Here is a 15060-nt window from a genome sequence, read left to right as displayed (position 1 = left end):
TATATATTCGGTAGTGAGTGTACTTCCGAATACTGTGTGTCTACTTAAATATATTCGGGAGACAAAAAATTCATTAAACTACCGATTATTACCAGTTTGTATCCAGGAAGATATGACCAACAATATTCGGCCGATAACCATCAAATATTTCTCCCGAATACTGTCGATGTTCTTGAGAAATGAAGAACACGACTACATTCGGAAGTAAAGGAGCATGAATATCACCCGAATCTGGATAAATAACCGAAAACCCTAGAATAATTTTTTCTCGATTCGCCGAATTAAAGCGAAATAAACCCCAAAAATGATAGATTCTTACCTAATTGGGGCCATTTGACTTTGGAGCGGAATTTTTTTTTTCTTCCACAATCGAAAGATAATAGGAAACTGGAAGAAGAAGAGTTGAAATGAGTAGAATTGTTTTTGATTTGGTTTTCATACAGTTTTACCATAAGGGCATTTATGTAACTTCAATATCATATAGGGTACCCCTTAACTAGAGTCTTTGGCTGGGTATAAATTGATGGCCCTAAATCCTTTGGGGTGGCCCCTAAAAACGTTAGGTTTTTAAACCCATGTGCTTGATCTAGAAGGAGGGAAATTTAAAACAAAGATTTAAATATTAAAAACTTTAAAAATGAAAATTTTAAATGAATGAAAAAAAACAGCGGGACAACAAGATCTAAATTCCCGCCAACTCAATTCCTTTTCCCGCTAGAAACTTAGATCTAGTTTTCCCCAAATATTTCAAACCACTAATTCAACCCGCCAGTACATTTATTGAGGCCCACGATTATTCAACCAAAAGTACAATCCTTACTTCAAAATCACTATTCAATCCACTTTCAATACATTTTACTAAATACCATCCTTCTTTAATTACTCGTTGACCCTTCACATCACAGAAAACGTTATCTTTACCGTTAACGTTAGGCTCAGATTTTCACGGCGAGAATCCCTGAAATACTCTTTAGTTCCCACTTCTCTCTACTAAGATCAACACAACTTCTCTCTCCTCTAGGGTTTCTCTCCAAAGAAAAAAAAAACCCAAATCGATTTCTTGATTTTAACATCAATCCATGGCTACTACTGAAAACCTAAAGAAGGTTGATGAGGAGGTACTAACACCTCCTTCTGATACAGAAATGGCGGAGAAAGATGAGGAAAGTGGAGGAGAAGAGAAAGAAGAGGAAGAAGAGAAAGAGAATACTAAGCCTAAAATTGAGGAATCAAAGAAACGGAGAGGAAATAGAAAGAAAAGTGAGGAGGAAGTAGATGAGGAGGAAGGAGAGGAGGAAGTGAAGGAGAAGAGTAATAAGAAGAGAAGAGGAAGTTCTGGTTCGAATGAAGCACCAGTGACACCAATTGATAGGCCTTCCAGAGAAAGGAAAACTGTGGAGAGGTATTCAGCTCCTTCTATTGAAAGAAGTGCTACACCTAAAAGCTTGTCCATTGAGCAGGTATACTAATCTTGTTGGACTTTTTTGTGTTATTAAACTTAGCTTTTTTCTTTTAATTTCTTTTGAATCTGTTGATTTGATCTGGTTTTTAGTTGTGAATGCAATAGCATTAGTTAATTTAGGAATACTTTCATGTGATTCTTGTGAAATTTTATGTGATTTTTGGGAAATTGGATACATTGTGTGAAATTTTAATTTGATTTACCTAAAATTTCAGGGTCCTGGAACTCAATTGAAGGACATACCAAATGGTAAACATCTTTAATGGATCCCTTTTTTTTCCCATTAATCTCTAAAAAAAGTATTTTTGTGCAAAATCTTGAAATTTTTAAGGGATATATATATATGCTGTAAAGTAACTATGAGAAAGTAAGATATGAAAATTGGGATTTTCAAATTGTGAGATTCCAAATTATCAATGTCGAAATTGTGTGTTATATTTGAGAAAGCAAGATCTCAAATCTAGTGCAAACGGTACAGTCAACTATGAATCTTACGATGGCATGATAGCATCCATCAAGGATAGGCGAAAGGGTTTGCTGTACTATTTTGTGGGCAGAGGAGTGTTTAAAAATTTGTTGGCTTTACTATACTTTTTGTTCCTCATTGCTTATTAAATATAGCTTGCAGAGAGGAACTTGTTGATCTTGCCCATGCTTATCATAATTTGTTAATCTCAGTTTTTTATACCCATCTGTGAGGTTCATCTTAACATTCATCACATCTGGGAGTCATAGTTATCCACAAGTAAAGTTCTAATATTTGATTTGTTTGACTAGTTATAACTAAACTGACCAGTGCTTTGGAACTGTTTCAGTTGCTTTCAAGTTATCAAAGAGAAAACCTGATGATAGCCTGCAGATGCTTCATGCAATTCTGTTTGGGAAGAAAGCAAAGGTTTGTTTCTATTTCTAATGACTTTTGATAGCCTAAGCAGTACGTGCTTGATTGTTCTTGTTTCTAGTGCATTCTTAGTGGTTCTTTAATGACTTCAAGATCATCGTGTTTATTTGTTTTTCTGAAGGAAATCGTTGTTCTTTTTTTTTTTGGCAGGTGCATCTTTTGAAGAGAAATATAAACCAGTTTTCTGGCTTTGTGTGGGTGGAAAATGAGGTATAGCGCAATCTCTGTTTATGAATCAATATGCCCCTGCAGTCTGGATCTTTTTCTCATGAACACCTTGAATAAGTATGGCATCTGCTTATTGTAGCTGGGTCTTATCTTTTCTACAGGAAAAACACCGGGGAAAGTTAAAGGAAAAGCTTGACAAATATGTTAAAGAAAAGTTAATGGATTTCTGTGATATACTTGATATTCCAATCATTAGGACGAGAATAAAGAAGGTTAGTCAGTAACACATAATATTCTTACTGTTGCTGTTTGAATAATAAACAGCTATTAATCAGTCTTTGCTATACTTTCAGGAGGAGCTCGTAGAAAAACTTGTTGAGTTTTTGGAATCTCCACATGCTACAACAGAAGTTTCACTTGCTGAAAAGAAACAGGTTTGACATTATCACCTTGTCTTACTTAATATGTTGGGGTTCATTTAGAAATGAAGTTTTGCTAAGTGCTGATTGTGTTACTATGTTAGTTGGAGGAAGCAAAAAAGAAAAAGAAGAGGTCCAAAGCAAGTGGAGAGACACAAACCAAGGTAGGTTCTTACTGTAAGAATCATTAACTCAAATAATTATTATTAGCTTCCTCTTTCTTGACCATATGATGCAATTAATTAAGAATACTTCTGGTCTTTCGAATGCGCTTCATTTCTGCTTTTTCCAAGAGATGGAAATTTGTTGATAGGCACCTGGGAGTTTGACGGGAAACCACTTAGTTATCCCTCACTGTTACTATTGATGGATTCATTGGTCTTCAACCAAGAAATCCCTTTCCTATTTCAAGGAAAGCTGGTTTCATTTTGATAAAACTAGTAGCAGCCATAATACATGAAATTCTATCCTTCTCTACGCTGTCTTGCCCAATGCCTTCGTTTGTTCTTAGAGTGAATAATTGGTACCGTGCATTTTGTGATATTGTGTAGTGTTCGAGCACATGTATGTTGTATGCGTTTCTTACAGATCCCAAGGGATATGTGTCTTCTTTTTTTCTTTTTCTTTTGATGTTTTGTATGGATGCTATCTCTCCTGCACCTTTGTTAACGATTTGCTTTGTTGTCTCTAACAGAAACGGAAGCAAAGCACCGAAGTTAAAAAGAAGAAAGAGAAAGAGAGTTCCTCTAAAGTGGAGGAAAAGGAAGAAGATGTAGATGAAGCTGACTCTGCGGAAACTGGAGGTGAGTCCGATGAGGATTCAGAGCAGAAGGAAGCAAGTGATCAAGGAGATAGTGAATCAGAGGAAGCAGAGAAAGAAAAGGAGCAAGAGAGCAAACGAGGTTCTGGTAAGAAGAAAACGAAAGAGGGATCTGAGATGAAGCCTGAGGTTGAGAAGGGTACTCCTGCAAAAACTGGAAAAAGCCCTGCAAAATCTTTGGAAAACAAAAAGACGCCGGCTTCCAAGAAAAGTCCTAAGGTTGATGATAATCCTTCTGGATCAGCCAAAGCCAAGATTTTGAAAAGTAAAAAGAAGAAAGAGGATGAGAAGAAAAGCCAGAAGAATCAGGATGCCAAAAATGAAACAAGCAATAAAAAGTCCAAGACTGTTGGAAAGTCTTCTGGCAAGGAACAAGGTAATATTCCCTTTTCATTTTTTTAATTGTTTGCACTGTTAATTTGTTAAATGCAGAAGTAGGATCCAAATACAAAGCTCTGGTGTCAAACAACTCTAGCTTTTTACTCATCTGATCGACCATGACTCTATTCCGAGGTTTGCAGGCGGCATATTTGAAGTTTGGATAAATCTTAAATGCATAATGCTTAAATGTTTTGGTTTTTGCTGTTTTTTCAGTGTTTAGCTGTGGGTGTTTTTGTTGTGGGTTTCATGTGCACACACTACTTGTGGTGATTAAAGACATGATTCATAATATTAGTGTTTTACAATTCCCCATGTCCATTTCAAGGTTTTAAATACGAATCTATTTCTGTAAAGAGCTTAGGTTTAAATTATCTTTTGTTTGAAGCGTAGGTTTAAAACATATTCTTCGATACTTCTATATGGTTTACTTTAGTGTCCTTGTTTGAGAAAGGTGCTTGTGCATCCATAATTCTTAATCCTCTCATCTGATGATTTGGAACTATTTTTTTTTTCCTGAACTAGGTAAGGGAAAAGCAAGTGCTAAGCCAAAGACAGAACCCAGCAGAGAAGAGATGCATGCTGCAGTGAGTAATATACTGAAAGAAGTGGACTTCAACACCGTGAGTATTTGCTTAGGGGAATATTCATTTGTTTTTTCTCCAGTTAATGCCGTATTTACTAGTTTTGCTATTAACAAAATCTACTGTTCACAATGCAGGCAACTTTATCTGATATTCTCAGACAACTAGGTAATGACTGTTTAGAAATCTTGAAAAAAATGCTACTTTTTTTTTTAACTTAAATTTGTGATGATCAACTTGAAAGATCACTGTCTTCTCCTTTTTACAGGGACCCATTTTGGTATTGATCTAATGCACAAAAAGGCAGAGGTGAAGGGCATAATTGAAGATGTGATAAACAATATGACAGATGAAGAGGAGGAAGAGGGAGCTGAAGATGAGAATGCTGCGAAGGAGGGTTCAGAAGATGAGGCAGACAAAGATAACAGCGATTCTTAGTTTCTACAGCTAGTAGTACAACAGGCTTGTAAGCCTTCTTTTTTTCTTTTTCTTTTCTTTATCATTTGTACAATAGATGTTCACTTATCTCTTGCTTCGCGGGATAATTGATTGCCCCTATATTTTTTTTCCTTAACTGGGTTTGCTTGTACAATAGTCAGTCATGCATGTATTTTTTAGTTTATTCAGTAAATTTCCTTTTCTCTTTTCATTCTTTCTGTTAATCTGTATTATGTCCTAATGCTCACTGCTGTTACGTAATTTTAGTTTTGAGTATTTTGAATTTACAACCAAGCCCGGGCAAATAGCTGACTGTCTGCCTGACCTGAAATTTGCCATAATTTTTTAAAATATGCCATGTGATTTGTGACCTAAAACCTCTCCGTCGATACCTAGAATTGGCAGTCTCCATTGATCTCATCGTAAGTTGTATTTCAAAATGCCTGACAATCCTGGATTTCTGAACACAACAAGTAGTAAAACACAAGGTAACCAAATTTCAGGTACAAATTCTAGTTATATTATTTTTATTAAATAAAAACCAGTTGCAAATAAAATCTCAAACTTCAGTTTTTATTATTTTTGAAAATGGCATACATGTTTTTTTTTACCTTGGTTTTTTCTTCTTCTTTCTTCCACCACCATCACCACCAGCAGCAAGCAACAGTAATTCCGTCGTCACCAAACCAGTGAGAAAAAATAGATCTGCAGAAACAACACCCCAGTCTCCTCCATCGACACCTCTTCATCTTTTTATGTTCACCTACAGTATTTTCGTCACCCATATCCGCCACCAACTACACCATCGTCTCCTCCACCAACACCAACATCACCTCCTTTTTCTATGTCTCGATTTTACATTTAGCAACACCTCCTTCTGCCCCATCACCTCCCCCTCCTTGTCTTTTCTTCCCCACCACCATATGTCCAGATCCGCACCAACAACACCTTCTCCTCCTCATTCTATCCTCTACAAACATCACCAGTACCTCCAGATCATCATCGTCGCAAATCATAATAAAAAAAATAATAATACATCATCAATGTCAAAGCTAGGATTTTGTGTTGGTGAAATGTCAGAAAAATGATGAAAACCAAATTTGGTTTCACCAAATTTTATAAAAACTAAACAACGTTGAAACCAACTTTTTGTGTTGGTGAAAACATCAGAAAAATGATGAAATCAAATTTGATTTCATCAAATTTTACAAAAACTAAACAATGTTGAAACTTGAAACCAATTTTTGTGTTAGTGAAATGTCTGAAAAACGGTTTCATCAAGTTTTACAAAACTAAACAATATTGAAACCAATTTTTGTGTTGGTAAAAACAGTAAGTTTTGTTGAAACCAAATTTGGTTTCATCTGATTTTTGCATACTTTTTTATCATGAAACTAAAGTTTAATGGTGAAACAATACGTTTATGTTATTAATGCGGTGCATTTGGTTTCTTCGTAGAAGTTGTGTTGGTGAAATGCAGATTTCATGTTAAAACCAAATTTGGTTTCATCATTTTTCTGCCTAATTTTTATCGTTAAAAAACTTGAAACCAATAATGTTGGTGATATTGGTAGTGGTGTTGCTAGTTGGTGGTAATACTGGTGAGTGGTGCTAGGTATTGGTGGTGGAGATGGTACCGGTGGTGGTTGGTGGCGGTGCTGGTTAGAGGTGCTCGTTGGTGGTGGTGCTAGTGGTAGTTGGTGTTCGGTCTGGTTGCTAGTGGTGGTGATTCGTGGTGCTAGTTGGTGGTGGTTGCTGGTGGTACGCGTCAGTGGTGGTGGTTGGTGGTGCTGCTAGTTGGTGATTGTGTTTCTACTAGTGGTGGTGGAGTTGGTTAGTGGTGCTGTTAGTTGGCGGTTGTGTTGTTGCTGGTGGCGCTGGGTGGTGGTTGAGTGGAGATGCTGATTGGTGGTGGTGAAATCAGAGAGAGTGGAAAAGTTTTTTTTTTTTTTTTTTTAATCTAGATCTGGAATTTGGTGTTCACCTGGGGTGGGGTTGATTTATTAGGTTTGTTGGGCATAATATAACTCACAATGGTATTTCAGACAGATTAAATCAAATGAGATTTTTGTGGATGATTTGTTTTGTTGGAGTTTTTGTATATAAATAATGACACATTTGGGGTTATAACTCACGACATGGTTTCCGAAACAAAAATTCTAGGTTTACCAGGAGAATTCCAGTGACTCAGAGTCATGTGTGGCCAATAAGTTGGTAAACATCACCCCAACAAGACTTCTAGGTGGCACACCAGAACTGTGAGATTCGGGAAACCCACGACATTTTTTCCTGATCAACGTAGAAACGTTGTTTCTGGGATCTACTCTGTGACCCAAAGGTAACCCATTGTCTCTTAATATTTCATTCCAAAATTAGTATCGGCCAAATGCATTTGCTCCATTAATTACCTAAACTAGGAATTGCTAGCTAATCCATTTTTGATGACCCGTTTAGTGTTATGTGCCTATCCCAGTTTATTATGTATTTGCATAATTATTATTATTTGGTCTTTAGAATTTCATGAGGATTAAAATTGAAACCAATGCAATGTATGGAATTGGTGTTATAATCGGAGTGTTATAGTTTGTAGGCATAATTTCTATTAGAAGTTACGAGTCAGTTGGTTTAGTTGTGTTTTAGATGAGGGTATGTGTCGCTTGAGTCTTATGAAGTTTTTTTACCTTATTTGTAGGAAGTTAAGAGATGCAGTTATGTAAATTATCCCATTCTCTCTATACATATCTTGTATAATCAGATGATGAAATCAGAGAATTATTATGCAAACGGGTTTTTAGTCTTTTCTAACAAAGGTATTAACGTCCCTCTAATGATTCTAGAGGTCCGGCGTCCCTCAAATGATACTACAACTATTTTCTATTAATTCATTAATAAAATAGGTAGAAAGAAGGATCAAGTCTCTATTATTTCCGCTTCTTCTTCCCATAAGCCATCTACAAGGTTTGTTACACAAGAACGTAAAAAGTGGTATCTAGATCCAGAAACAGATGCAAATAACAAGTTAAATCAGGTGGAGTTAGAAGTAAAAAAGATATCAACAAAGCAAAATCGGTTGGAGTTGGAAGTCAAAAACATATCAACCAAGCAACATGACATGATTAAGGATATGGAATATCCGTTTAAAGCCTTAAAAACTCGATTTGATATAATAACTGAAGATACAGAATGTGAGGATGAATCTAGTGCCATTAAAATAAATCGTAATGTTCATTCAGATGCAAGTAGGTGTTCCACATCGAAAGGTTTTTCTACACCAAAATTAAAATTTTCGGAATTCAACGGCAGTGAAGATCCAACAAGTTGGATTTGTAGAACGTAATAATTTTTCAATTTCCACCAAACTCCTGAAGAAGAAAAAGTTCCAACAACATCGATCTTTCAATTTGAAAGATGATGCTCAACTATGGTTTTAGATACAGAAAGAAGAAACTCTTGTTATAACATGGGAGGACTTTAAGAAGTGTGCTCTTAACAGGTATAATGCTACTCAATATCAAGTTTTTTCGGTGATTTAACCAAGTTGCAACAAACCGGCTCTATAGGAGAGTATCAAATCAAGTTTGAAATACTACTAATTCATACCGGTAAGTTGTCGCAAACTCAAAAAGTAGGTTGTTTTGTAAGTGGTTTAAGAGAGAGTATAAGCTTGCAAGCCACAATGTATGTCTGTTGCAATAGGATTTGCAAGGTTGTACATATCTGGCAATGAATAAGGGGCCATTTAATGATACCGAAGCAGTAGTGTCAAATCCTTATTCCATTGCTCATGTGATTAACAAACTCTTACAAAAGGAGTTTAAGGTACGTGTGACAAAGGTCTATGTTTTAACTGGGATGAAATATTCAAACCATGACATCTTGTAAGAACTTTTCTTTATTAAAGGTATCTACGATGAAAGTGAATATACAGAGAGATGAACTTTAAAAGTTCTTGAGGACAAGAGCTATTTCAAGGAGGAAAGAATGATATGTGTTGATCCTAGTTTATTATGTATTTGCTTAATTATTATTATTTAGTTTTTAGAATTTCATTAGGATTACAATTGTTAAACCAATCCAACGTGTGAAATTTCTGTTAGAGTCGGTCTGTCATAATTTGTAGGCATATTTTCTATTTGAAGTTACAAGTCAGTTGGTTTAGTTGTGTTTTAGATAAGGGTATGGGCTAGTTGAGTCCTATGCAGTTTCTTTACCTTATTCGTATGAAGTTAAGAGATGTATTTATGGAAATTCTATCATCTGTATAAATATCTTGTTGTAGTAGGGTGATTCTGGAGAAAAAAGTAAAAGTGGGTAGGTTGATGAGAAGCGAGTCTAGACTCTAAACAAGTGTACAACACAGGAGTATTTTAGATTCGAGAGATCAATTTATACAATTCTGTACTAAACCAAGAAATGGCCGTTCCAGTCTTGCTTCGATCACCAAATGAAGGAGAGGGATGATCTTAGGGTGGAAAGAAGAGAAGGTGTTGAGATCAGAGAGATAGATTTTGTAAGGTGTGATTGTTTATGACTTATCTCAGAAAAATGGAGCTTGTTGCAAAATATTGTAAGCTGTAAGTTTTCTGGATATTTGTGTTGATCATTATTCAATAGATTTAAAATCTATTTATATCAAGTCATAGTTGAACACACTGATCTCATAGGAAGTAGGAGTTGTAGAGTAGTGAAGTAGTGGAGATCGTGTGAAGGTGGTAGAAACCGTGTCCCTATTGCTAAGGGGGGACTGGACGGTTTTCTCACCCATTACTCCTTTATTTACCAACTCTCCGCTTTTCCTGTCACTTTCTCATGATAGGCGTTTTGTACACCACGCGCTGTAGTCCGTCAGACCAATACCCTGATGAACATCCCCCATTTATGACATTATTGATGTCTCGGGTAAAATATGAAAGAAATCGTATTTCATGAATAACTTGTCTTGCATGACTAGGATGACCTGTATGACTAGATCGACAAGTTGTGTTGTGTGTAACATGATTATTTCATCACCTCTTCTTGATTGAAAAGTAGTCGTGGGAAGTGGATAAAAAGACGTGATTGTTTAATCAACTAAACAAGTGGTGTTGATCGTGCATGTAAGGCATGGAACAATCACGTATGATTTATGCTACATACAGGTAGTGGCAAGACAAGTCTCTCTTGTCAGGGGAAGCACTAAGTGGCGTGCTGCTCTTCAGTTGGTTATTATTAGGTTTTTATTCAAAATCGATACATGTAATGTATCATTAATAATAAGCAGTTTGAATCTGTCGCAAAACCCTTAATGTTTAAAATATTTAACACATGCGACTCACACTGTCAGTCTTAAATATTTTTAAGAAGCATGACCGGCCTTCTTTGTTCGACTATATATTTATTGCTGCACATGTGAGCTACAGAAAATGTGATTGGTCCATTGGGAAGAGGGCTGGCTGGTGGCAATCATGGCACCTCATTGGTCGACAAAAATTAAATCTAGACCGATTAAACTGGCTAGTGAAGTCGAGTGGTCGAGATGAATTTGTGACTATCTCAGACGGTTTTTTGACTTAATTAGGGTTTTGGAATCAACTCGACTAGCTTACTTTGGATAGCTATTGGGAGCGAAGCATGTAGGCTAGGAGCGTTCCTATTGGCTGAAAAGGTAGAGGGGCCGGCGGTGATTACCATGAAACTTGTTTTGTCGTGTAGGGAAGGAGCTAAGCTAACTCAACTGACCGGCCAAGTTGGATAGTTGTGACTGATTCGTGACGGACTTGGGCAGTCAGGATTCAATCCCTTAACAGAATAACGATATCGACTAGCGTTTTTTGTCCATTCACCGGGAACGAAACATGTAAGCTACTAGCGATCCGATTGGACAGAGTAATACACGAGTGATAGGTAGTCACGATGGCCGAAAATAAGAGGAGCTAGGTGTTGTAGCAAAAGTGTTTCTGCAACAATCCTCGAGATTCGTGTGTGAAGATGAAATTTAAGCCGTTAGATAACTCAACAGTATTTCTCGCGATACACTTTTGGTAGATGAAGAGACTCTACTACTTGTTGAATCAACTCCGTATCTTCAATAATTGTTGGTAGTTGAAAGTGGGGGTACCTGCAAAAGACACTCCGATGTCTTATTGAGTAAGAGCTCTAAGCAGGTTTTATGGAGAGAGAAGGATTAGAAATGTGTATCTCTCTGGTTGAAATTCCTTTTCTATTTATAGGTAGTGGAGGAAATGTATCCAGTCCTATTTACGTCTAGATACATTTTGACTATGTATCTGGACAAAATGCACTCCAGGTTCATTCTGGTCAAAACTAATTTCCTTATTTTTAGGATCTATAACCTCCAAGTCATACTTGATCTTCTTCAATTTTCCCTTTTTGTAAGGGTTCATAACTTCCGGAGTTTAAATATACCTGGTCTTTAACTGATTCCTCCTTTTTCTGGGGATCAGTAACTTACAGGGTTTAAATGTTTACCCAGTCTTTAGAAGCCAACAAATCAGGTTAATAACTTCCAGTGGGCTTAGACATCATTCCATGAACCAAACAAATGTCTTATTTGGGCTGAAGAGTTGTTAAGCCCACTCAATATGAATGGGTTGAAGAATTGTTTAGCCCACTTAATGTTAATGGTCCAAACATCTCCCCCTCTTAGTTCCCAACTTGTTGGTGAATTAAGAAAAATATTCTGGATTAGCTATTTCGCCATTGTTATGTTGACGCCCCCAAACTATATTGCAGGAGTTTCGGGCGTATCTTCATATAATAATATCGAACTTCAAGTTGTAAAGTCTAGCGGAAGGATCGCTCATAAATATGACGTTCCCCTTAGTCGTCGTCTTAAATTACTTTTTTTGTTGTGTTTTTTTATTTTTGGTTCACCAAATAACATTTCAAATAATTTTTCTGGCATGGGACGCTGATGTCAATCACTGTATTCGGGTACTATTAAGTCCCATTTGGGTGAATCTCCATATTTCCTGAAAACCAGCATTTGGGTGAATCTCCATATTTCCTGAAAACCAGCTTCTTTATCTAACCAACAGTGTTGACTTGTTTAGAGAACAAGATATACCAAGAAGACTGATTTGGATTCTCTGTTTTTTCTGTTCCACCTTTCTCGAACCGCGCAACAAACTTGACATTTCTTTGCATATAAATAATGAGGATACTTTCTCAATTTAATCACTCTTGTAGCCTGTACTTTCCTTGCTTTTGTTATTTTTATTTAATCTTTTGTCCATGCGATTCCACCCAAGGTACGATCCTCTCCTTATTGTTTCATCATCTCTTTACAGAGAAAATGAGATATTTTCTTTTTTTAACACTTGATATGCTTGTGATGTTTTACTGTCACCACCCAATGCATCTTCTCTAGTATAAGATTGGGTCGAGTGGGCATTCCCACCCACTTCCCAAACACCTTTACACATCAGTCTAAGAAGGGCCTGTCTCTTGCGGGTTTTCCCAGAGAAATCCAGGGACGGCTAACCATTAGCCGTTCTAAGCAAAAAAAAAAAACGAACAACAATCAACAGTTCTTCAAATAACGGTCAGTGATAACCCGTTTCATTGAAAACGGTTATCCATTAACCGTTATTCTTATCTTGACCAGTCAAACCCTGTTGAACCGACTAATCATTAATCGTTTCCAGTTTAGGCAAAAGTTCCAGGAACAACGAACACAGTTCATTCATTCTGTTCGTGTTCTTCCCCTTTCTTCCTTCTCTTCTCAAACAAAAACCCTAGATAACCAAATAAACATCACCTACACAATTTCAGGATTTGGGTTTGTTGAGGAAGCTCTTATTGAAAGTTGGGGTTATTTTTGAGGAGGTTAATCATCTCAATAATCAAATGTAATCCAATAAACTTAAAACCCTAAATTTTTTTTTATTTTTTTTTCAATTGAAAAGATTTTCATTAGTTATGAGATGAATAACATAAATTGAATTAGTTACCATTGCGTGAGGACTTGAATTTGTTTAACATTGTTAATTTTAGGGACTTGAATTTGGTATGATTGAAAATGAGATAATTTAGATTGTATGTCTAATTGTATATGTAATTTACACGTTATAGATATTATCATGGTCATAAAATGCTGCACTTTTGTTGGAATTCATTTGCAAATGTTGGTGGTATTAAACTTTGTTATACTTGAATTCTTGTGTTAACTTTGTTAGATGTCCATTTTGACACCATTTCATCGTTACTCCGGTGTTGTTGTTAATTGAAGAATGTCTTTAAGGAGATATATGTCAATCAAATTGGGGGTTCGTCTGGCGATGATTCAGATGACGAAGATACAGATCAAAATTTTCTCATGCTATATCAATGTATGCTGCAACATACTCATAATTTGCATCAACCCGTTCCAACCCAAGTGACGAAGAGAGAATCAATCAATAGAAATCTTGCCGAAGCGGATGCAAGGTTGATGCATGATTATTTGAATGATGGTTTCACTTGGGGATCCAAAACGTCCCATGGCTGTTTACGTATGTATCGACCCCTTTTCTTAAGAATTATGCACAAAATATGTGTGGTTGACCCCGAATTTCGACAAAGAAAAGATGTTGCAAGAATTCTAGGTCATAGCCCACACATGAAAACGTATGCCGTTATGAAGTGCCTTTGTAAAGGTATCCTACCTGATAGCATTGATGATTATACCCGTATGGCTGCTTCTACTATTTACTATTATATTAAGAAGTTTTGTGATGCAATTATGTTTGGGTTTAATGCGGAATACATGAGACGTCCCACTGTGAATGATATCAAGTGGCTGATGAAGGAGAACGCAGCTAGAAGATTTCCAGGAATACTTGGTAGCCTTGACTATATGCATTGGGGTTGGAGGGTGTGTCCGATTGACGAGGCGGGAACACACACATGCCACCTGTGTTCTTGAGACGGTTGCTTCATACGATAGGTGGTTTTGGCATGGTTATTTCGGAGTGGGTGGATCAAGCAATGATCTTAATGTTTTGAAGTCCTCCAATTTGTTTGATGACAATCTCAATGGTATTGCACCACCTTGTCATTTTACTATCAATGGGAACCAGTACACGCAGGGGTATTATTTAGTGGATGGAATTTATAAGAGTTACTCTGTGTTAGTCCAAGCTTACGGTGCATCCAATGGTATTCCAATTCTCGAGTTATTTAAAAAATATCAAATGGCTAAGAGGAAAAATGTGGAACGGGTATTTGGGACACTGCAAAGTAAATTTAGGATCCTTTACCACAGATGTAACTACTGGGAGAAGCAAGATATGAAATCGATCATGAGAACCTGCTTGATATTGCATAATATCGTTGTAGAGGATGAACATCGTGACCCGGAGAGGAAATTTGTGCCAGACCCACCTCATGCACCTATAGTTGGAAACTTGAGGCAGACGAGCGAGGCATTACAAAACCCAGTTCTTCAGGAGAAACTTCGTGCGGATCTTGCAGCTCATATATGAGAACGACATGGTCAAGGTCTAAGGGATGGTGACATGCCTGGAGATACGATAGACAACGAGTGGGATTCGGGAGAAGACACAGACGAGGTTGATGTTGATCAAGACCATTACGATCCAGGACAAGTTTTTTTGGCCTCCGATTCAGAATGATTTTATTATATGTTTTTTTATTTATGTAAGCGGTGAGACATGGTTACTAAAAATTTAAATTTAAATTAAGAAAAAACATTACATTTGCAGGAAAATATCAAAAACATTACATTTGCAGGTACTAAGAAAAAACATTACATTTGCAGGAAAAAAGAAAATACATTACATTTGTTAAATAACACAACACAGAAACACACAACATTAAGATAACCTATAAAATAATCATATTATATTCTTTTAATAACTTGGTAGATTATGAGATATGTTCTGGATTGA

General features: G+C 36.5%; 2 protein-coding genes across 2 annotated transcripts; both read left to right on the top strand.

Moving 5' to 3' along the window:
• Positions 1–981: 981 nt before the first annotated feature.
• LOC113281421 (protein DEK-like) lies at positions 982–5381 on the top strand. The gene is made up of 11 exons (XM_026530147.1): positions 982–1460; positions 1678–1711; positions 2278–2357; positions 2514–2573; positions 2693–2803; positions 2885–2965; positions 3055–3114; positions 3645–4146; positions 4674–4771; positions 4870–4900; positions 5001–5381. The coding sequence occupies exons 1-11, from the start codon at positions 1080–1082 to the stop codon at positions 5168–5170; spliced, it is 1608 nt and encodes a 535-aa protein (XP_026385932.1). The 5' UTR covers positions 982–1079; the 3' UTR covers positions 5171–5381.
• An 8406-nt stretch (positions 5382–13787) lies between these two features.
• On the top strand, positions 13788–14634 carry LOC113278967. The gene is made up of 2 exons (XM_026527686.1): positions 13788–14024; positions 14158–14634. Exons 1-2 carry the CDS (start codon positions 13788–13790, stop codon positions 14632–14634), a joined length of 714 nt encoding a protein of 237 aa, XP_026383471.1.
• The last annotated feature ends 426 nt before the right edge of the window (positions 14635–15060 follow it).

The sequence above is a fragment of the Papaver somniferum genome, chromosome 5 (assembly GCF_003573695.1).
Source record: "Papaver somniferum cultivar HN1 chromosome 5, ASM357369v1, whole genome shotgun sequence".
Lineage (NCBI taxonomy): Eukaryota > Viridiplantae > Streptophyta > Magnoliopsida > Ranunculales > Papaveraceae > Papaver > Papaver somniferum.
This window is presented reverse-complemented; position numbering and strand designations above follow the sequence as displayed.

Coding starts and splice junctions, on each gene's coding strand:
- LOC113281421 (XM_026530147.1), top strand. CDS start 1,080: ATGGCTACTACTGAAAACCTAAAGAAGGTTGATGAGGAGGTACTAACA. Junction 2,358..2,513: donor TGTTTGGGAAGAAAGCAAAG/GTTTGTTTCTAT, acceptor TTTTTTTGGCAG/GTGCATCTTTTGAAGAGAAA. Junction 2,804..2,884: donor TTAGGACGAGAATAAAGAAG/GTTAGTCAGTAA, acceptor CTATACTTTCAG/GAGGAGCTCGTAGAAAAACT.
- LOC113278967 (XM_026527686.1), top strand. CDS start 13,788: ATGAAGTGCCTTTGTAAAGGTATCCTACCTGATAGCATTGATGATTAT. Junction 14,025..14,157: donor ATATGCATTGGGGTTGGAGG/GTGTGTCCGATT, acceptor AATGTTTTGAAG/TCCTCCAATTTGTTTGATGA.